Source organism: Drosophila rhopaloa, unplaced genomic scaffold (genome assembly GCF_018152115.1).
Source record: "Drosophila rhopaloa isolate 14029-0021.01 unplaced genomic scaffold, ASM1815211v1 contig_115, whole genome shotgun sequence".
NCBI lineage: Eukaryota > Metazoa > Arthropoda > Insecta > Diptera > Drosophilidae > Drosophila > Drosophila rhopaloa.
The window spans coordinates 13,609,904-13,631,889 of record NW_025334990.1 but is presented as its reverse complement, the minus strand read 5'-3'; the positions used below and the strand labels follow the sequence as shown (position 1 = coordinate 13,631,889).

Here is a 21,986-nt window from a genome sequence, read left to right as displayed (position 1 = left end):
TAAATACGGAGTTTACCATTTCTCGTTTATTAGTCGTTCGATATACCTATACCTATAGGATATTGGTTTGTTATTACGACTGCCACACATAAAAACATATTTGGGAGATTTCGTTTTCGCAAATTACACCATGAATTTTCAGTCGAAGAATGCTTTTCGATACTTATTTTCGAGACCTATACAACTCTTAAACTAATCACCACTAACTCATTCGCCTTTTATACTTTCTTAATTAAATGTCGTTGTTTTTGGAGCTAAATACAAATATTTTTTGTGGAATTACAATACTACAATACATTCTCGTCAGCCTCAAAAATATGGGCGTTCAAGAACTCGTAACCCCATATATGAATTTTGGAGCTTATTGCATATTTGGGGTCAGTGCTTGAACGCGCTTTTTTGGTCGAAAGTTTAAGCCATTGTCAATGTGCCAGCTCCGATTCCATAGCCCACACCTTTTGGTCCGTAGAATTTCCCGTAGCACGATCGGCAATATATATTGCCATCCGGTCCGTCGTTCAAGTTGGTCGAGTCCAGATACTTCCGACACTCCATGCAGTAGAAGCACAACTTGTGCCACACATTATTTTTGCTCTTCATCTGCTCCGCCGCGAAGACCATGAATCCACATCGCGGACATCCATTCTCTGACTTTTGTCCGTTGCGATCAATGGTTCCCCAACTGAAATAAAGAATCAAGGAGGTGTTTATTTTTTGGTTAATTAAATATTATTAGGTTGTACCAAATATCTGCACAGATTGTAATATATAAATTATGTAAAATAGTTGAAATCGTTTGCCCGATTCTATTAATGGGTTTCCAACTGAAACTAACAGTCGGATTTGGTAATATTGATTAGCTTTGTTCACAGTTTATAGATTGCCTTAATATAAAAACTATAATCCCTATTTCTAGGATCTTGAAACGATATATCATTGGAATGTCTCTATATCTAAACTTAAACCACGTTATACTGAGTTATTTTATTTATGTTAGAGGGTAGATTAAAAAGCTCACTTTACATGGTATCAATTCAAATTAGTACTAAATAAGTTTCAGAGATCAAAAATGAATCTAACCTTCCTAAAAAAAAGTATAATTAAAGGCTTACCAGCTGGGCGTGTACTCGTAGTTGGTGGAAACCAGAGTGGGAGTGTGTCCGTATCCGAATCCTTTGGGACCGTACATCTTGGCGTAGCAGAGTTTGCAGTAGATGTTGTCATCCGGACCATCACAGGCGAGCACGGAGTCCAATGGACGGTGGCACCTGGCGCAGTTGAAGCACTTCCTGTGCCACATCTTTCCCTTGGACAACTGCAACTCGGCGGCAAACACTGCACCCCCGCATCGCGGACATCCCTCTCCATCCGGAGCCATGATCGAAGTTGTATCCGGGGCCACAAATGGCCGCATGGCTTCTAAGTTGTCCTCTCTGTAAAAAAGAAGATCAATACAGACACGAAATAAAAATATTTGAGGTCCTCCAAAAGTCTACTCCAATCGAATTAGATTCGAGTTTGATTATGTAGATGTACGGTTTGTATTGCATCCGAAATCTGAGCGAATAAATTTCGAAACACAGTAAAAACTATACAAGTTGTGGGATTCCGACATGTTTAAATGTTTTTATAACATTCTATCCCGGGAATGTATTTATTATTTATTGAAAATTTGTAACGCAAGGATATAGTGGATAAGTAATTGAGGGGGAATACGCTTAGTAGTCACACACATAAAGAGAACTACTCACGTAATGCCATCGGTTTGCAGGAAGCTGGATCCACAGGCGAATCCGTAACCATGGGGTCCCCACTTTTTGCCGTAGCAAGTTTTGCAGTACACCTCGTTGTCCGGACCATCGCACGCGATAATGGAGTCCAGAGTTTTGGTGCAGTCCCGACACTTGTAGCACTTCCTGTGCCAGGGTCTTCCCTTCGAAAGGACCTGTTCGGCGGCAAAAACAACACCACCACATCGCGGACATCCTTCTCCAATTGGCGCCTGAATTTGCTCCACATTTATGGCAGAGGCTTTTGGGGCCATATCGCTGAAATTATCAATATCTTTCATACAATTTGCCTGGCCAACTTTTCGTAATTTACATTACCTTTGCCATTCGCAGTCTTTGATATCGGACATTAGCCCCAAGGACGAAATGCCAATGTGTCCATAACCCCTAGCACCAAACTTCTGAGCATAACATCCTGTAACACTAAACGTTCTCAAAACTAACCCATAACCACTCGGCCTATTCAAATATACCTCTACAGTAAATGTCCTTGTCTGGACCATCACAGTGAAGAGTTGAGTCTAAGGTCTTGTTGCATTGAACGCACTTGAAGCACCTCCGATGGTAACCCTACGATAAAGAATATTATCCAAACCAATAACCGAAGAATCTAGAATAGGAAACATTTTGATAGTTAACCTTTCCTCTCGCCAACATTTGCTCGGCAGCATACACATATATGCCACACCTTGGACAGCCCAACCCATCAGGTGCTTTTGGGGGAATCTTCGGCGTAACAAATCTAAAAAGATTCAGATGCTTCCCTCAATTATAGTGCTCAAAATGGACATTCATTAGGGGCGCATCTTAGTCACACAGAACACAAAACACAGAAGACGGAAAGGTCGGTCGTTGTGCCTCAACAAAAAACGAAATGGGGGAAGACAACAGATCCACATAGACAGCGACAAGAGAGAAATACAAATAGAACCTATAAATAACACATGAATAAGCTTACAAATACTTAGTTTTATTATACATTTTATTTTATCAATTTACAGTCTGTGGGCGTTGTAAACAAATATACAAAAATTATTTTTACCAAAGACCACAATGTATTTGTATAACATTAAACAATCGTATATGTTAGTGGAATTTTTCCAGGGAATTAGAAACTGGATATACCTGGCGATTTCTTCCCAGAAAAAAAACACAGAGGGGGTTGGGGTTTGATTTTTGTGGGGATGGAAAACATTGAAAACATACAGGTTCTAATAGAAAGCAAAACTACACATTTAATTCAAGGAATTTTACACAATTTTCATACAAAACATATTTTTAATTTAGTCCTTACTCTCTGTTTAAGTGGGCGCCAGTGTCCGTGGACAGGCAACCGGCACCACCACCGAAACCGTATCCCTTGGGACCGTATTTGCGACCATGGCAGTTTTTGCAGAAAAGCTCCTTCTCGTGCTCTGTGCAGTTGGTCGAGTCCAGGGCCTTGTTGCACATGCCTGAAAGGGAGATTTTTAGTTGGCTATCCGGTTCGAACTTCGAAGGACCAAATAAGGCGCGAAGGACCAAAATACTTACTGCACTTGAAGCAGGTCTTGTGGAATTTGTAGCCTCCAGCAACGCGCTCCTCGGCGGCATACACCGACTTTCCGCACGCGGGGCACTTGGGGGTTTCCACGGGAACAAAAGGCATTGTGATCTGAGTGCGTGTGTGTCTGAATGGGGGGCAAAAAACTCTGGTTATAGCAAACTAGCAAACTGCAGTGGTTGTAAATCGGCAAGTCGGCGCGATATAAATATGTATATATATTTAATCCTTAGGATATATACCTCGGAGGTACTCTGTGAAGTAGTTCCTATTCGTCGGAAATGCCGCGGACTAGACTGGAAAGATTCTGTACACAGGTAGTCTATATTTGTGGATGCACACGGCACAACTAAGAAAATACAGTTTGCGTAATAAAAACAGCACTTTCTGAATATATCATTATTTATCATGCAATGCCCACGGCTGTGTGTGTGTGTGTACACAAAGCTATATCCACGTCGATGTCTCATTTCTGAGATGGTAACAGCCTGGTTACTATAACCATAACTTTGATTTCTGAAGACTTCTTTCTTTGTTTTTATTGCTTTGAAGTACTTGGTTTTATTGCACTCTCAAGTGCTTAAGCATGCAAGTTTTGGGAAAAATCGAAATATATAAGTGGCTATTTCTCACGTAGTTTCTAGGATTTACTTACATTCTCACCCCCCTGTATGTAATCCGATTTTACGCAACAATTAATTTATTAGCTTTCGGCACGCACACCAAAGTCCCAGCAGATGTAAATATGTATGTTTGTAGTCTAAAAATATATGCACACCCATGCGATATGTATCAAAGTACATTCATGGCCTTATTTTAGTCGTAGAAATACGAAAATAACTCATAACTGGTCAACCCAGTTCCATAAATAAATATGTTGCGCATACATAGTTTCTTGGATCTGTGTAAAAATATCGCTGTTCGATCTTGATCGGAATCAGATTTACACACATTTGCATGTTCGAAAATATGTTCCAGTTTTTCGAAAATCAGTATTCAGTATTCGTGTGTGGATCGAATAGCCACAAGTGTTTCATTAGAAGCAAAATGAATATGCATATGGAAGTGAAGCATCTTTTCATCATCAGATTCAGATGCGATGCCCATGTATAAACATATCTATTAATAAACGGGTATCTGGGTATTTGTTAATTGTAAATCGCTCACTTGCGATTGGCAATGAGCCTAACAATTTATGAAGGCCAGACCTATTGACTCGTGATTTTTAACAATATGGCTTGCCTTTGCCCGCATTGTTTAAATGTTGTTGTCGGTTCGATACCACCATTATTATTTGGCGACAGTTCAGGGTTGGTTAACAAGAATGTCGGGAATTATCCACTCGATCGCCGCAAGAAAACACGGAAGTATATTTTAATTACCTCTATGGGTGGACAATTAATATAAAATAGAAATGTGGCACAGCACTGAGTCATTTATATTAATAACCGCACCGCGCATAATTATGAATATGTAATGTAATTATTTACCATATCTTTGGTTTCGTCTATCTTTTGTTTAATTATAATATGCAGCTTAGGAGAAAACTATAGGTTGCTGACCTGCTCTCGCTCCGTTTAACAAAGAAGGCCTCACCTTCAAGCCCATTTTTGGCATTTGTAAGTGTGACTGGCGTTTTAGCATAACAAAGAAATTAATTTACACCAGTCAACTCCAGATGTTGTGATAACCATTGTTATCTTCAGATCAGTTTATCAGATATTATTTATTTTTTATAAAATAGATAAATTAATTAATATACAAATAATTATTATAATTGTACATTTGACTTCATCTTTTATTAAACCATCCAATAGTTAATCGTAATTTATACAAATTACAGTCGCTGCAATACAAATTATGCAAAATAATGTATATGATTTACAGTCACTGTAGAAATATGATAGTTTAGGTTGAGTCCGACTTTAATCGATTGGCAAACTCAACTTGCTGGATCTCCCTCCACTCTTTCTTTGGCTTCATTCGCTTCAACTGTCCGTCCCAGACCAGATCAATCAAGCCTCCCTGCTTGGCGATAACGCTCTTCACGCGGTTCGCGAAGTCAATCGCCGACTCGCCATCCTGCCTGTACATCGGGGGAAGGTACCAGACATCGCAAACTATGGCCCACGAAGTCATCATCATGTACAGATACTGCATCATCGAGTACTTCGCACTGTTCCAGAAAGCATCGCCGAATCTCGGATCGTACCTTGAAGATAAAAGAGACAATAATCAAACTTTACCCACAAACAAACAACAGCTTTTTAAGGGCAAGGCCTCTTGCACGAATTGAAATATTTTTTTGTAAGCCCATATCCATACTCACTTAATGGCCACCGGGTAGATAACACCGCCCACTTCGAAGCTGCCCTTTTTGAACTGCATAACCGATGTGTTGTTAATGCAAGTTCCCTCTGGGAAGATGAGAATCGGTGGGTTGTTTGGATCCGAAACGTGCTGCTTGAGTCGCTCAGCCACTAAGTGCCGATCCTTAGCCTCACCACGTTCAAACCAAATGTGAGGAGATGCCCTTGCCAGAGCTCTTTGCAAAACACCCAGAAAGCCTCCATGGCGTTGACCAATCTAGAATGTCAAGGGGCGACTTATTATCTGATTTACAAAATGCCTTTTACTAACAAAAACACAAAAAGCCAAAACATTAAACATGCAATACATAAAACCATCACCAAAGCAAGCTTAAATTCGGGTTAGTACCTACACGGGCAAAAGAAAAAGCCAATTTTCAATTCAAGTTGATTTCGGAGATTTAATTGTCTAATTTCATCCCGTTAGTATTTTTTAACGTATTTTTTTTTTAGAAAGTTGGACCTTGATTTCTTATATCTAAGTACTCTTATCTGCAAATTAAAAGGTAAATCTAATTTCATTCAAGACTTAGACTAGTTTGGGATAAAACCAAGAAATAAATAAGTGTTTTAACCACTTTTTATTTTTTTGTGATTCTATTCTACTATAGGAACTACGAAAGAAGGATGTTAAAAACGAAAGTGAGTAATTCCAAATAGTGGTTAGTATGTTCAGGTTCCAAAGTTGCCTTACCAGAGAATAGGTCGAGTCGCACATCAAGACCAGCACATCGATGGGGCTGGTATGATTGGCAACACAAATACCGGATGATGGGCGATTATCCTCATTGTGGTAGGTTATAACCGCCGATATTGCGCTGGACAAAATGCCGAAGCACATGCCGAGCACCTTGTGCACGAGGCTGCGCTTGTAAGGCCCATCCTTCAAATATCCCACTGCAGCCGTACAAACTGTTAACCACACTACCTAAGATTGCACAAAACGAGAATGGGAACAGTGAGGGAAATCAATAATATGGAGCTTCAGCATTAGCTTAGTAGGTCGGGTCACTGAAAATCATTAAAAAGGGGTTTGTAGCAGACATCCTTATATTCGGCTTCTTGACTCACATTTGGCACTGCTTTATAGACAGCCAATTATTGCCGGACCTACGTGCAATTCCTTGAATGTTCTGAAAATAGAGTGTTATCCCAGTCCTTTAAAAAATGAACTTCTGAGGGGTTTTCTTGACTGTCTCTATAGAATCTAAAGATAATTTTCCGACAAGCCCACCCCGCAAACAAAATTCACCGGGGAAACTACAAAAAAAACAGCTGATTCCAATTGTCAGACGTAATATGGAAAGGTAAGAAGTACACGAGCAACCGTTGAAGCTATAAAGTAATAAATAAATTGATTTGATAGCCATGACGCTTATCTTACCTGATTCGCGTTCATGGATACTCGTACAGCTGAATAATAATCTAAAAATCAGCCAAACTTTACATTACAAACAAACATTTAGGCAAGGACAAAAACAAAAGCCAATATTGCAACATAGACATTAACGACATTTAAAACTGTATCTTTAAATTAATTCATGCATGCATTCTCGAATAGACTATTTTAGCCTGAACTAGGAATAGAAAAGTCTTATCAAGTTGTTATAAAATAATTTGTGTCGGCGAGGTTGACCAAAAGTTTTCGATGCTTGTAGGTATGTTAATATGCGTCGGGTCTAAACTCCATGTATACAAAGATAATGGCTATCGGCCAACGCATATACAATGGAACTCGTTGATAACATGGGTCGAATGAAAACTAATAAAACCGTTGAACAATATATCTGCAGATACTAGGTTGCTAACAATGGTTAAAAAAAAACCATTAACTACTATTACATTAGACAGATTTTATGTTCCTACTTGTATACTTATGTATTTAGCCCAAGGTTTTAGTATTTATAAATCTATACATTCAAAAGATGACATTTCGGGTGTTACATGCATGAATTTTTAACATAAAAGGAAACCAGTTTTAAGTGTAGATTTAAGATAAAATTTCTTTCTCACCAAAGAATAGGTACAATCGGTCGATAATATTGCCACATCCAAGGGAGAAGTGTGGTTGGCTACACAGAACCCAGAAATTGTGGGCTTATATTGTTTATTGTGGAACTTGATAAAAGAAGACATAGAACTGGAAATAAGGCGGAACGTAATTTTGAATGACAAGCTCGCTAAATAAAGCCGAACAAATCGAAAAGGTAAACAAGCCACAATGGAGTTTGATAAAACTGCAAATAAAACCTAGGAATTAAATAATATTTATTAGAGAAGTATTAAACAATAAGACGGACACAAAACAGAAACAAATAATTTGGTATTTTCAAAAATATAAGTTAACAAAATTAGTTAAAACACGGAAAGTATTAAATCATTAACGTAGTAAATAACTAATCAAAAGAAATTTGGTTAGATCACTTTTTGAAAATTTGTATCTACATATTCGAGGCAGAAGAACTAAAGTAAACGTTAGTACAAGCATTATAAATATAAAACGCGCGATTTATGGCCGTCTGACTATCCTATGATTTCCCTCATTAATTCGACTTATTTAAATAATTGAAGAAACCTTTTAATTTCCTGGGAAATATATTGCAACCAGTTTCATTCCGTTTGGTCACTTTTTTTTCGTACACTGTAAAGGAAACTACTTGTCTGCCAAATTCCTATGCATGATTATAGTTTGACGATTTAAATATTGACGAAGATACTCTTGGGGCAATTATTCGCATGCATGGGAATCGAGACAAGTCGGGAAGTTGGTGGTAAGGCCACTTAATCAACTGATTATACTCACACCAACGAAGCAGACCAGCACTCGAAGTGGCATTAGGATTACGTATCGAATGAAGAAGCCAAACACCCAGATGGATGTTATTTTCCAGGAAATGAATTCGTAGTGCCTATTGGTGCGTGTAAGCATGTTCCAGCTCTTCAGCTCCTCTGCCTCGAAACGCGATGTTACATCGTCCTCGATTATGGCTTCTACGCCTGACTTCACGTAGTCCAAACATTTCTCAAAATCGAAATTGATTTCATCCTGAAAGGCCAAATAATTCAATAATATTAGGGTCTCATGAAAAGGATAAACTCTATTACCTTTTCGGAGGAAACTGACTTTTCGGGTGCAGGCTCTTGCGCTTGGGGCAGCAGGACTGCATCTCTGGTGATCAAGGTAGCTCCGTTGGTACCTTCTTTGGAATCGGCATCGTCCACTAATTGCACTCCCTGTGTGTCGTCAGTCTTGGGATTATGAACGGAAAAGTGGTTTTCTTTGGATGCTGTCTCTATACTGACTCGACCGTACTGAAAATGTAGAAACATATGGTTAGTTATTACCAAGTTACGTTGGAGGATTATATATAGATAAGAATATTATAACCCTAATCAGGCGCGATAATGGCTGGATGATTACATGTGCCAAAAAAGTGTTTAATATGTACTTAAAATACTTTAGGTAGACAGATTGATTAGGGATAGTTCAAGTATTTTGAATCTTCTGGCAAATAACATTTTCACGAGTAAGTTTGTGGTATAGTAAATGCGTATGACAGACATACGCTTGTATTCCAGACCTGACTATATTTATGGACTTTGGAATACCTTAACTATTCGCAGCACAACACCTTTTGTAAAGCAGCCACTGCACAAAAATATCGCAATGCGTTTCTTATTTATTTATAATATAACAAAAACAATATTTACCTCGAATATCCTTAAGAGAAGGTTCACATACGCTTTTCGGACGCCGATTGATTTGTTTATGGCGGAAATAAATATCAGAAATGAGAGGAAGCCCCCAATGGGGATCCAGAATATGTCCAGTATCGCGCTTATCATTTTACATTCGGTTCATGGGACATTAGTTATTGTCAAGAGCAAAATGCTTCCGAATTGTGTCGTGCCAATATATACAATGTTAAAATTATTTTTTTTGCTGTAGAGGAAACTAGAGATGGGCATTGGCTATGTTGAAAACCTGTCTCGTGCCCTGAAAACCTGGCCCGCGCTCATCTCTAGCGGGAACGGAGGAAAACGGGACTGTTAGAGAACCAATAAAAAACGGAATGGGTTGTTCCATTACAGATCGTTCCGCCGAAACGGAAACAAAAGTACACGGATAAAAATTTGTATAATTAACATTTTGTAATTTATTATCACTTCACTTTCCAAACGAAAAAATATTTATTTAATATATTTTCAACAAATGTTTGAGACATACTGTTATTTAAATACCAAGATAAAAAAGGATTCAATATAACATTGTTGGAATTGATAAAATGACTTCTAATTTTTATAAATTTTGTGATTTTATCGGATTAAAAATAAATAATAATTTACGTTAGTAAACTACTGATAACATAATTTAAAAAATTAAAGGATACAAATATATAAACACAAAACACAAAAATATCCGTATAAAAAGAATTTTGGCTTAAAAATAGTACTTATTTGGTGAAAATTAAAAGAGGATGTTTATCAGTCCTCGAATTTATCCAGTAACATAAATTTAAAGTTTCTGGAGAGTTACAAGGTCACACTGATAACTCCGAAATACGACAACAAATCGAAAAGAGTTTGAAGAATACCCCTGACATTCCGCAGGTGCAGCCACGAAACCGATAACAGGGGAACACTGGAATCGGTATAGGCAAGTGGATGGTGTTCCCAAGTGTGTTTGTTTTATGTTGGCAGTTCCGTAATTATTATTATTACTATTATTTATTGCAACGAAGTTTAGTTTTTAACACCTTAATGTTATAGTTTCGCGTAGCGTAGCGCGATGGAGTGATATGTATATGAACGAACATATATGTGCGCGTGCCTAATCGCTAAGATAATTCTATGTAGTTTTCATTTGTATACAATAAGTGCCTTTTATATGTTAACGACGATGTCAGCCAGCAGCAATACAAACAGCCTGATCGAGAAGGAGATCGACGATGAGGACATGTTGTCGCCGATCAAGTCCAACAATCTAGTGGTGCGGGTCAACCAGGACACGGACGACAACCTGCAGGCGCTGTTCGACAGCGTCCTGAATCCGGGGGACGCCAAGCGCCCGCTGCAGCTGCCCCTGCGCATGCGGAAGCTGCCCAACTCGTTCTTCACGCCCCCGGCGCCCTCGCACTCGCGGGCCAATAGCGCAGACTCTACCTACGACGCGGGATCCCAATCGAACATCAGCAACAAGTCGGTGGTCCAGGTGCAGCAGCCAGGCGGCCCAGATGGCCAGTCGTCCATCGCCGCCATCCCACAGATCCAGCCATCTCCGCAGCACAGCCGCTTGGTGATACATCACTCCCGTGCCCGCAGCAGCCCCGCCTCGCTGCAGCAGAACTACAATGTGCGCGCCCGGAGCGATGCAGCCAACAACCCAAATGCCAATCCGAGCAGCCAACAGCCCACCGCTGGGCCCACTTTCCCCGAGAACAGTGCCCAAGAGTTCCCAAGCGGCGCCCCGGCTAGCTCCATAGATCTGGACGCCATGAACACGTGCATGTCCCAGGACATACCCATGTCCATGCAGACGGTCCACAAGAAGCAGCGCTCCTACGACGTGGTAAGCCCTATTCAGTTGCAGCGTCAACTGGGCGCCTTGCCACCAGGGTGGGAGCAGGCCAAGACCAACGACGGTCAGATCTACTACTTGAAGTGAGTACTCAGAAGAGTTTTTAACTAATATAAGTTCAACCTTATAGTTATGTATGTGCCTTATTCACTAAGTATCATATGGATATTAACACGCAAAACGCCTCTTAACGATGTACAAAATGTCGTGACGATAGATTCTTCAACATCCAAAATTTCTGATACCATTTTTTTGGAGGAAAATAATTATGTTTTCGTGTTACTGCATTCTTATTTGGCCGCACCAAAATATTTTCGGTTTTTACCTTTATATATATTTTCTCTTTCGTACACCATCAGTGCGATTCGTCACTAATTGGACTTCCGTCCACAATGATAAGAAAATAAGTATGTTCATATATCCCATCTAAGTTTAGTATTCTAAAGTATTTCAAAACTTTGAGAATTGTTGAAATGGGGAAAGTAATAACGTAAATGTAAAAATAATAGCCTCATATACATTTAATGTCAGTAAAAATATGTTTCACCGAATTGGTACTACCTTAAAGATTCTTTCTTTTAATCAATATTAAAAGAAATACCTAACGTTCAAAACTTCAAATAAGTAAATTGTTTTTCATTAAAATTCCCAAATATACCTGCCACAGAAATCTGTAAATTTTTATTTTCATAATTAAGTATTATAAAGATTATTATTTTAAACAAAAAACATCTTAACAATGTATTTTTTATTTTCAGTCATACTACAAAATCTACGCAGTGGGAGGATCCCAGAATTCAATATCGCCAACAACAGCAAATTTTAATGGCCGAGCGAATAAAGCAAAATGGTAGGTTTACTTGTTATTTCATGCATTAGATAAGTACATCGTTAACTGCCTGTGGCTGCGTTTCATTTTTAACCCATCTATATCATCCGTTAGAGATCTAATTAATGCTAGGCTAGGCAGGGATAAATAGGCTCTAACTCATTTAATTTAACGCATGAATAGCTTAAACACCAAACTTAGGGAATCCATTAAATTTATTGAAATCCTTTTTGGAATTGGGTTAGTGTAATCATTTTGGCATTGGGGAATAGGAGGCTAAAGTTAAATTTAATTTCCCCAAATTGATTTGTGCTGCATGCTGTTTGCAAGTGCCTCTCAGTTATCATCCGCTTACACTGCAGCATTACGTTTTAGACCTATTTTAATTTGTTTTTATTTACTTTGGTTTGTAATTCATTGTTTTTGTTCGATAGATGTTTTGCAAACTACAAAACAAACTACCACATCGACCATTGCTAACAATATGGGTCCACTGCCGGATGGTTGGGAGCAGGCAGTTACCGAGTCCGGAGATCTTTACTTTATAAATCACATTGATCGAACGACTTCATGGAATGATCCCAGAATGCGTAAGTCTCGTTCCAACACCCCAACTACCGTAAGACAACGAGACACAGAGATATCGCTAGATAACACTTGAGTGCGCAGTGGGCGGGGGGCGGATCACGTAATTCCCATGGCATCTCTGCTTTCACTATAGTACTGATCTTGAGATAGAGGCTGAACACTCCTTATCTTACTCACGCCTTTATTAATATCTCTTATTACCGTATATCTTTGCAGAATCAGGGCTTAGCGTCCTCGACTGCCCAGATAACTTAGTGTCTTCCCTCCAGGTGAGCATTCATAAAGCCTCCATTTGGATTTCTGAGTTTTACAACTTTTCCATTTTCAGATTGAGGATAATCTTTGCAGTAACTTGTTCAATGACGCACAGGCCATTGTAAATCCACCGTCTTCCCATAAACCTGACGATTTGGAATGGTATAAAATTAATTAATTCAAATGTATACATCTGTATTAGACCTAAAAGTTTTATATTTTGTATTATTCTAAATTAAATATTTTTCAAATTTTATAGTATTTCTTTACATCTGTACATATTATTGAAGTTTATTCATTCATTAATTTGTTTGTGGTTTCAAATGTTTGTGGTCTCAAACAAACTATCCTTGGTTCACAATCTACGTTGAATGAACTAAAACCAGCAAACTCATTAAAAGGGGAAATCGGCATGGCTAACTAAAAATTTCAGATGACTTTCGATCGCTCAAGGGAGAGTTCAGGTGGACTGAAGGTGTGGTCAGCAGCGATGACTCATTAAAAAAAACGCATGCCCATCGACTTTTGTAAAGTGAAAGAGAAAGAAGAAAATAAATGTTCTGTAATAAGAACATTAACTTAAAATAAAAATAGTTAATCGATACTCGGTCTCTTGGTTTCATTCCCATCTAAGCATTGTGTAGCTATCAACTTTAGATAGGCATTTTTTGAAGGCCCTACATAAAACTTTATCCGATCATCCGTACTATTAATGATTATTAGAACTGGTTTATGACTCATTATTTCAAAGCTCTCTCCAAAAACCTCATATATTTATTTATATTTCAAGTAGTCATCAAACAGTTTTAAGCTCATTTTAATAAATGATAAGAAGCTGTTTTCTTATTTTGTACTGGGCCGTGAATCAGTATTCCAAATCTTTCCTTTTAACTTGAGTTATTCATTCGGTTGTCTAAACAATTAAAAGACTTGCATAGTTTCGTTATCTATTAAATATTAGTAATTTTATTTTTTAACTATAATAATCTTACAATTTTACAAAATTTCTATAAAAGCGTACAACAACAGTAATTTTTTTTTTGCCGATTTTCTTGCGTCAAATTCATCTCTCGAACGATGGTGGCGAATACTTCGTTAACGTTTATTCGATCCTTTGCTGATGCTTCAATAAATGGACAGTCCCACAGTTGTGCCAAGGCGTTACCTTTGAAGAAAAAATTGTAAAAAACATGACCATGAGTAAAGTAAGTATTTTTATATTTCAGAGTGAGTTCATTTATATGAATGTCTTTAAAGGACTTTTAGTCTATCTTCCTTAAACAAAGACGCTTACCTTCAGCGGTGGATACCTCTCTTTGGCAATCTAAATCGAATTTGTTTGCGACTAGTAGGATGGGTGCTGGCTGACTTCCTTTAACTCGAGTGATCACATTTTTCATACTAGAAATATCCTGTGGTATAAAGCAAAAGCATTAATAAGCATTTAAAAATTCGAAATCTTGTCAAAAATAGTTTATAAAGAAAACACGATAGCCCAAAATGACTTGAAACTTTCCATACCTGAAATGTTTGATGGTTCGTAAGTGAATACATTACAATAAAACCATGTCCATTTTTGATATAGAGATCTCTCATGGATGCAAATTGCTCTGTTCCCGCAGTATCCAATATTTCCAAAACACATGGCGAGCTGTCCACCTGAAGATAAAAGTTAAATGTCTCAGTAAAATTGTATTAGGGGCGATGAACTTAAAGGAGGAATACTTGGTGTGGTTTTGAATAAACAGTCTTCCTCTTAACCTGGGACGGATTAATCCAAATAGTTATTTACTTTTTAAGGGGTAAGTCAATAGGTTTATTTTTTCCGTAAGTAAAGCTGCAGTATTAGGGGTTGTACAAGTGCTTTCAGTACAATGGGGTAGTATATACGATTGTGGGCATGTGCGAATGCGGAAGAAGTGCTTGCTCTTTGTCTTTTAACATAATTAGATATATTTTGTTTTGCCGAAGGCGGCTTTTATTCGCTTGCATCTGGTATATGGAATAAAAAGCCCGTTTCCGAGATTCATGATATATCAGATATCCGATGAACTTATGTATGTGAATGTGTGCATTTGCATGTGTCACTTGCATACATGTTTATACTGGTTTGCGTATTTGCGGTCTAAGTTTTTGTAAAAATTTAAAGATATTTCTAATAATGACAAATGATGAAATGAAAGAAATTAAAAAAAACATTTTTTATTATCACTAGGCCTGATAGAAATTTTACACTACATGTTTGAGCTAAAACAAAAATACAAAGCACAGTGTAGAACGCATATTGTATCTGAGGAACAAGTTTAGCAGGCATAATGAAACGAAAACTGCATTATAGGGTCAACTCCCTATTTAAAAGACCCCACTACTATCGACACCTATGATTCATTTAAAAACTGGCTTCGCCTAATCCTTGCACCAACACCCACGCCTATGCTTAAATATGCACATTTGGATGCACAGACGCTTGTGAATTTATGAATTACATACTTTACAAATTACATACTCCTATGTAATACATCTACATAAGCACAAATACTTGGGCACATTTCGCACCTACAAGAACATACTATATGTGCATATATACAATTAATCGCCCATTATATGTATCCACATATATATGCATACATATGTATGTATGTGCCTGTAAGCACAGACGTTAATATGTATATGCGTGATTACGCTTAGTACATACATATATGTAGATATGTGCGTGTGTCTGCGTCGGTTTGTAAATTGATTATGTCTGCCCGATTCGATATCACCCATATGAACTGTATACGTACCTCAATTTCCTTGCGGTAGAAGTCCTCAATTGTCGGATCATACTTTTCAATAAAGCATCCTGAGACGAATTGCACCGTGAGGGCCGATTTACCAACTCCCCCAGACCCGAGCACAACAACTTTAAATTCGCGCATTGTTAAGTCACTTTTTTTGTGTTATTCGATGCGTGCAATATAGATGCGAATGTGTGTTCTGTACGTGTTTATATTTAACACTAATTATGTATATGTATTTCAACTTAAAACCGTTTACAAAGCAAAATATTATGTATGGATTGACATTGCGTTTCAATGCATGTAATGCACAAGTTCGATTGCAAGACTGCGGTCTACTGGTTCATCGTCCTTAGCAGGAATTCGTTTTGCATTTTTTTGAACACATTATATTGTAAAATATAATAATCAAATGATAATTGATAAATGATGACACTGACACTTATGGAAAATGGAACGATGCATTGGTATAGAGGAAATGAAATAATGGTTTTAGAACAAAAATGTTAGGGGCAGATACACACGACAATTTCCCGAGTAATCGATGGGAATGTAATCGAACAGTGAAACTGAAATACGTTTGGTGACACGTACGAATTTGTTGGAACACCTTTAATTTACGGGAAATACAAAAATAATATATTTCCGTATTCTCATAGTTAAAACTTGTGTTAAGCTAACTAAAGTAACTAATTGATTTTTTACCCCTGGTTTTAATTATTATTATGTAAACGCTTCTCTGTTTAAAACGCTTCTTCACGCTAAAACAAACTTAACTTATTTATAATTATATAGCTAAACACTTTTCATTAACCGTTTTATATAATCCCGAGACATGATAATTCTCAAATATCTTAAGCTTTTGAGTTATTATATAAATTGAAATTTGAAATCAAGTTGATGTTAATTATTTTATAAGCCCTTAAATACCTTTATCTTCATAAAAATCGTCATATGAAAAACAAATCTGCATGGTTGATTACAGCTATTAAGAAAAAGATTGGTCAAATTTAGAATTTTATTGGAAAAGTAGTCGAGAATATACAGAAGAAAAATTAGTTAAATTAGTAAAAATTAAAAAAAAAAATTTTTTTTTGACAATATTTTGCAAAAGTTTATTTCATATAATTTTTCGATGACACTTAAAAATTACATAAATTTGCATTTCTTCCGAAATAGGTGTTCTTAAATCTAGAATAAAACTAAGCAAAATGCAAATTCCATGTAATATAACATATTATTTGAAATAATATTTCCAACCAATCCGTTATGGGAAAGCAACACATTTTACAAACCAAGTAACAAATATACGATCTTTAATTTATACATTTTTTTATGTATAAATTTTATATAAGAACAAAAAAACAACGATAAGATTTCAAAAATCTTAAAAATAAATATCAAAATATTTTTATTAAACGCTTGAGTGGAAAGATAAAATTGCGTTAAGCTAAGAGGGACATTCCACTTATCCACAAAAAAAAAGGTTATATAAATCGCCTTGAAATATTTCTTATCTTATTAATGGCTTAATCCCATTTTTTTTTAAAAATTATAAGGTTGGACTTTCATGCAGAAAGTAGTAATCGAGTGATCAAAAACAGTGGAAGTTCAATTATAATCAGTTTCGGAGGGCCACTTTTATTTATTTTAAAATGGAATTAGGTTTCCAGTTTCTTTACCATCATTCCAAATATCGGCTTGCGTACTCATGAACGTATCGACAATTGCCCACCGCCAACACTTCCTTCTTTCCGGTGTGGCTCGTTGAACAGATCGGACGAAATGGTGGGAAATCAATATAATTGTTTGGAATCATTAAATATTCTGGAAATATAAAAATTATTAAACATCCTCAATATCTTTCTCTACTAGGCGGCACACAAGTCGTTCAGAATAAAGCAGAAGCTGGCTAAAAAGCTGAAGCAGAACAGATCGGTTCCCCAATGGGTTCGCCTACGTACTGGCAACACAATCCGGTAAGTTTATTTCAATATCGATTTTCTTTATAGTTCTTTATTCAGTGAACATTAGAATTTGCGTTTGAATAAGGGTTTTGTCGAAATTTTGCAAGTGCAGACGTTAAAAATTATACAATAAGAATTATTATTATTATGTGTGAGATTTAAGCACTACCGGCGTCAAAACAGAAAGTTTCGCGATTCATAAATAACTTTATGAATTTAAACTTTGTGCGCTTTGGCATCCCATATTTTGCATTTTAGTCAAATGGTTGACCTTGCCTCTAAAATACGGTCTCCAAAAATTGTACTAACTTTTCCCAATCTGTTTTTCTTTTTTAGCTACAACGCTAAGCGTCGTCACTGGAGGCGTACCAAGTTGAAGCTGTAAGCTGTTGATTCCAGAAGCTCCGCAATTTGTTGGAATGCTTATGACCTTTTCAAAAATATAAAATAAATTCGTTTACAATTTTCGGATTAAATCTCCTGTTGTTTTATACGTTGGGTTTCAGCGGCGGTATGGATAAAAGATCTATGGTTTCAGAAATTAGTAAGGAATTTTACTAAGGCATCCGCCCTCCTAAAATACTGGAAACTTCCTTGCCAAGAATGGATCTTGCCTTATCAATAAAAAAATGTACTAAGAAGGATTTTCGTAAATCAAATATCAGGTTAAAATTGTACGACAGCTGCAAAAGTTCCAATGAGACCGATTTAACTTGTCAGATCTATTAACTGATAATAATCATGGATCAAATGAACTCAGATGTCGAATATTTGCATGTATTTCCAAATTTCCACTGAGCATCCTATGCTTAAGCTTTGAATTGTTCAATCTAATAAATGGAGAACTTTTCCGCTTGATAAGCTTCTAATACGTCTTATCTATAAGCCCATTGGCAGCACGTCAGCTCCAAGTAAAATACTTTCCAGTTGGGTCAATTATTACAGACTGTAACGCGTACAATTTATTAATTCTGGATTAAAAACTGTTTATTCCGCGGGAACTTCAATAGAGCCCTCGTTAAGTTCGTCAATAACATCATGAGGGTGCTTTCCGTCAACGGTGCAGCCGACGCTCTGAGCAGTACCCAAAACTTCCTTGCAGGTTCCCTTCAGTTCGCGGGCCATGGACCTGGGCCTCATCACTCGGGCGATGGCCAGAATATCATCGAAAGCAATGTTGCCACTGTGTTTGACTAAAAATGGAAAAAAAATTGTTTGTTAATTAAGTGGCCAGCCATGAGAGAGATATTAATGATGAGTGCATTTGGGCTATCCCCGGGACGAGAACATTGTTTTTGTTCAATGTATAAAATTCAGATGCACTTGAAATCCCACAAATTCAGGATAATACTTACTGTTCTTCTGCTTCTTGCGGTCACGTGGGGGTTCCTTCAGAGCCTTGATGATCAGAGAGGCAGCGGAGGGAACCACGGAGATGGCAGCCTGTCGGTTCTGGATGGTCAGGCAGACGGTGATCTTCAGACCCTTCCAGTCGGAGGTAGCCTTGGCGATGTCATCTCCAATTTTTTTAGGCGACTGTGGGAAAATTACACCAGTTAGTTCAAAATGGGGCTCAGGTAAACAAACAGATTTGTATGCTTACCAGACCGAGGGGACCGATCTTGGGGGCCAGGGAAGATGTGGCTCCGACTTCTCCGCCCACGCAACGCAGGTACACTGTAATGGACAAAACAATCCGTTATTATACGCATAGACTTATTTTTTATTATTGTCCATTTAGAAGCATAACTCTTCATATCAACAATGGAAAACTTACCCAATTTAACTTCCGTGGGGTCGAATTTGGGAGGCATTGTGGTATCTCGGCTTGAACAGTCGCTAAAAGGTAAAGATTACATTAGTTTTCGTCGATTTTTTAAAAGACATTTTGGGCTCTGTACTGTACCGCTAAAAGACACACAGAAAAAGAAAGAAGAAGCTTATCGATTTCCGGCACGAGTGTATGAATGTTACTTATCGCAAAGAGCTATCGAAATAAAATGTATATTAAATGAAACGTGGAATTGAAACGAGTTCAAGCAATGCGATATATGGCACACAAATTTATTTTAATATTTCCTTTTTATTAGTTTTACCCTGTAAATAATAGATATGGCTTTTAAAATAGAAATAAAATCTGTGAAAATTATTTGTCAATTCAAATGTTGTTGCAATCCCTTGTGGTCAATTTACATGACTGTATATCGATTGTATATCATACCGATTTTAAAAACAATCGTTTGGTTTTGTTGGACCTACAAAATATTTGCACTTTTGTTGTATGTTTTTCCTTTTTTAGCAGTTCTGCAATATTGGCATTTAACATTTGTCAAATAGATTTATGGATAAAAATCATGTACATATGTGTGTAAGTCATTTCTGACATCACACATATGTATTAGAACATGAACAATTGGCATACTATGAATCAATAAATTGGTCCGGTTCGATTCACCTTTTTTCAAAAATACTTTATTTTTATAAGTTGTGTACATACATATATAACCGGTAGCATCAGACTGGTCTGGTTCCCGCCCTGTTTATTGCCGGCGGGTTAAGTGACGCCATTCATTCGACTGACAAGCACTTTGTTTACTTTTCCCATTGAGCAGTGCGAAATATAAAAAAAACAGCGTCCCACTGCCGATATTTTCATCTTTATCAACCGCCTCTACTAAAGAAAAAACGGATCAAAATTTTACGGATGACGTTTAGGTAAAAAATTTTATTGGCAATCGTGTATCTTGTTACTCAGTTATTCAAACATGGATGCTTCGAGTTTCTGTTATATTTATTACAATCGTTAGAACCAGATTTAAGATGTAGAGCCAACTAGCCTATACATTTGTTTCAGATGTAAATGCAACAGAAATTTGCAGCGACACATTTTGCTTATTTGTCCAGAGCGGAATTATTCTTAATTGCGATTACACACTCTTCTCCGCACGCCTTAAGAACGGTGCACTGCAAACAAAAAGATGGGAATAATTAATGTCTGATGCAGTTATAAAATGACGAAAAAACTTACAAGCAAGTCTTTGCCATTATCAAAATCTGAACGCAATTGGTCGCCCAAATCGCCATCTGGAACCTTCAAGTCTTCACGCAAATCTCCGCCTTCGGTCATCATGGTAAGGAAGCCATCATCACTTATAGCTATCAACTGAAGGTCTTCCCTTTTAACATGGGGCACATCCATGTTATGAGTAGATGGGCAAATATCTTCATATCTGCAATAATGATAAACCAAAAGCGCGTTTTAATAATGAAAGTATATAAGATAATTTCGTAGTCATCTTGCATAATTAAAGCTTTAAGATGTAGGTAGAGCCTAAATAGGGTCGCACGGGTAGATTCCTCCTTTCCTACAAAATTATCGATACTTTCAGTCCAAGATAAGATTACTTGCGAATATTTTTCGTTGATTATATTCAAGAGCACGGCGATGCTTCCTTTGTGTTAACTGCCAGATTACTCACTTCTTGTTGGAGAAAATGTCAATGCCGACCATGTGAACCTTGGCGTGTCCGTGCTTTCCAGTCTTTGAAGTAGACATCTCGACAATCTTGCATGGCCGAGACTTCAACATGACGAATCCGTTTTTGCGCAATGCTGAACATTGCATGGGATAGGTCGCCGATGCGCCGGAATCTGCAGTCTCAAAATGATCGTCCAAATCTGCCATATCTGCCACAACACAAGAAATTAATTGGATTAATTATTTGGTAATTAATTACAAATTATTTGTTGTATTCACTCAAATAGGGATCCAGTGTTCAAAGCACATATAGTTACAGACAGATTCGCATATATGTAAATACAATGTGTGCTTGCCGAAAATATGCATGCATGTATGTACATCGGCAGGCACGGCACTCATATGTATGTAATCAAAATGTTGTATGCCAAATGCACACCCAAGCACTTTAAAATGTTCAAACATTTAAATTGGCAAAGTCATTCATATAAGGCACTCGAAAGTTGTGTACTGCAAATTTGTATGTATATGTATGTATGTAAATACTTTCTTTCGCACATAATGGAATGTGCGGTGGCGACTGGATGTTAATTTTAGTTCGGGCTTAATTTGTAACTGTTTGACCGAGCTCCGAGTACAACAAATTATTTTCATAGATTTCCGGCCGAATTTGCAATTTTTAAATCCGCAAAAATGCGAAATTACCAACCTACTTGCAAAGTCCAGTGACTGTTCCAACCGAAGATGTAAAATGAAAGAACCCTGCTATCGAATCAAACCCACGTTTTGTTTCCGGTTAACAATAAGAG

The 21,986-nt window shown here is 37.3% G+C and overlaps 7 protein-coding genes across 11 annotated transcripts; 2 read left to right on the top strand and 5 right to left on the bottom strand.

Annotated features, from left to right (window-relative positions):
* Nucleotides 1-4: 4 nt before the first annotated feature.
* On the bottom strand, nucleotides 5-3,698 carry LOC108039002 (muscle LIM protein Mlp84B). Its single transcript, XM_017115897.2, has 9 exons — nucleotides 3,576-3,698; nucleotides 3,324-3,460; nucleotides 3,085-3,244; nucleotides 2,430-2,532; nucleotides 2,264-2,360; nucleotides 2,109-2,205; nucleotides 1,752-2,048; nucleotides 1,113-1,433; nucleotides 5-682 (listed from the first exon to the last, which is right to left on the bottom strand). Exons 2-9 carry the CDS (start codon nucleotides 3,436-3,438, stop codon nucleotides 412-414), a joined length of 1,461 nt encoding a protein of 486 aa, XP_016971386.1. The 5' UTR covers nucleotides 3,439-3,460; nucleotides 3,576-3,698; the 3' UTR covers nucleotides 5-411.
* A 1,406-nt stretch (nucleotides 3,699-5,104) lies between these two features.
* Nucleotides 5,105-9,681, bottom strand: LOC108039003 (glycerol-3-phosphate acyltransferase 3-like). 3 transcript variants are annotated; one of them, XM_017115898.2, is made up of 7 exons: nucleotides 9,414-9,681; nucleotides 8,808-9,014; nucleotides 8,506-8,748; nucleotides 7,716-7,952; nucleotides 6,397-6,630; nucleotides 5,663-5,919; nucleotides 5,105-5,545 (listed from the first exon to the last, which is right to left on the bottom strand). In XM_017115898.2, the coding sequence occupies exons 1-7, from the start codon at nucleotides 9,546-9,548 to the stop codon at nucleotides 5,242-5,244; spliced, it is 1,617 nt and encodes a 538-aa protein (XP_016971387.1). In that variant the 5' UTR covers nucleotides 9,549-9,681; the 3' UTR covers nucleotides 5,105-5,241. The 3 variants fall into 3 exon arrangements, with proteins under 3 accessions (XP_016971387.1, XP_016971388.1, XP_016971389.1); XM_017115899.2 differs by lacking the exon at nucleotides 6,397-6,630 and having other exon boundaries at nucleotides 9,414-9,680; XM_017115900.2 differs by lacking the exon at nucleotides 7,716-7,952 and having other exon boundaries at nucleotides 9,414-9,680.
* Nucleotides 9,682-10,341: 660 nt separating this feature from the next.
* Nucleotides 10,342-13,208, top strand: LOC108039004 (transcriptional coactivator yorkie). Of its 2 annotated transcripts, XM_017115901.2 has the most exons (5): nucleotides 10,342-11,363; nucleotides 12,039-12,130; nucleotides 12,544-12,699; nucleotides 12,914-12,966; nucleotides 13,026-13,208. In XM_017115901.2, exons 1-5 carry the CDS (start codon nucleotides 10,522-10,524, stop codon nucleotides 13,128-13,130), a joined length of 1,248 nt encoding a protein of 415 aa, XP_016971390.1. In that variant the 5' UTR covers nucleotides 10,342-10,521; the 3' UTR covers nucleotides 13,131-13,208. The 2 variants fall into 2 exon arrangements, with proteins under 2 accessions (XP_016971390.1, XP_016971391.1); XM_017115902.2 differs by lacking the exon at nucleotides 12,544-12,699.
* A 681-nt stretch (nucleotides 13,209-13,889) lies between these two features.
* On the bottom strand, nucleotides 13,890-16,222 carry LOC108052473 (ras-related protein Rap-2c). Its single transcript, XM_017134856.2, has 4 exons — nucleotides 15,739-16,222; nucleotides 14,474-14,611; nucleotides 14,247-14,364; nucleotides 13,890-14,117 (listed from the first exon to the last, which is right to left on the bottom strand). Exons 1-4 carry the CDS (start codon nucleotides 15,871-15,873, stop codon nucleotides 13,960-13,962), a joined length of 549 nt encoding a protein of 182 aa, XP_016990345.2. The 5' UTR covers nucleotides 15,874-16,222; the 3' UTR covers nucleotides 13,890-13,959.
* A 1,216-nt stretch (nucleotides 16,223-17,438) lies between these two features.
* LOC108052483 (60S ribosomal protein L39) lies at nucleotides 17,439-18,175 on the top strand. Its single transcript, XM_017134868.1, has 3 exons — nucleotides 17,439-17,520; nucleotides 17,608-17,711; nucleotides 18,036-18,175. Exons 1-3 carry the CDS (start codon nucleotides 17,518-17,520, stop codon nucleotides 18,082-18,084), a joined length of 156 nt encoding a protein of 51 aa, XP_016990357.1. The 5' UTR covers nucleotides 17,439-17,517; the 3' UTR covers nucleotides 18,085-18,175.
* A 451-nt stretch (nucleotides 18,176-18,626) lies between these two features.
* Nucleotides 18,627-19,610, bottom strand: LOC108052481 (60S ribosomal protein L12). Its single transcript, XM_017134865.1, has 4 exons — nucleotides 19,477-19,610; nucleotides 19,303-19,376; nucleotides 19,055-19,235; nucleotides 18,627-18,892 (listed from the first exon to the last, which is right to left on the bottom strand). Exons 1-4 carry the CDS (start codon nucleotides 19,511-19,513, stop codon nucleotides 18,687-18,689), a joined length of 498 nt encoding a protein of 165 aa, XP_016990354.1. The 5' UTR covers nucleotides 19,514-19,610; the 3' UTR covers nucleotides 18,627-18,686.
* A 785-nt stretch (nucleotides 19,611-20,395) lies between these two features.
* LOC108052482 (eukaryotic translation initiation factor 5A) lies at nucleotides 20,396-21,983 on the bottom strand. 2 transcript variants are annotated; one of them, XM_017134867.1, is made up of 4 exons: nucleotides 21,887-21,983; nucleotides 21,179-21,386; nucleotides 20,728-20,929; nucleotides 20,396-20,663 (listed from the first exon to the last, which is right to left on the bottom strand). In XM_017134867.1, the coding sequence occupies exons 2-4, from the start codon at nucleotides 21,382-21,384 to the stop codon at nucleotides 20,592-20,594; spliced, it is 480 nt and encodes a 159-aa protein (XP_016990356.1). In that variant the 5' UTR covers nucleotides 21,385-21,386; nucleotides 21,887-21,983; the 3' UTR covers nucleotides 20,396-20,591. The 2 variants fall into 2 exon arrangements, with proteins under 2 accessions (XP_016990356.1, XP_016990355.1); XM_017134866.2 differs by having other exon boundaries at nucleotides 21,891-21,976.
* Between the last annotated feature and the right edge of the window lie 3 nt (nucleotides 21,984-21,986).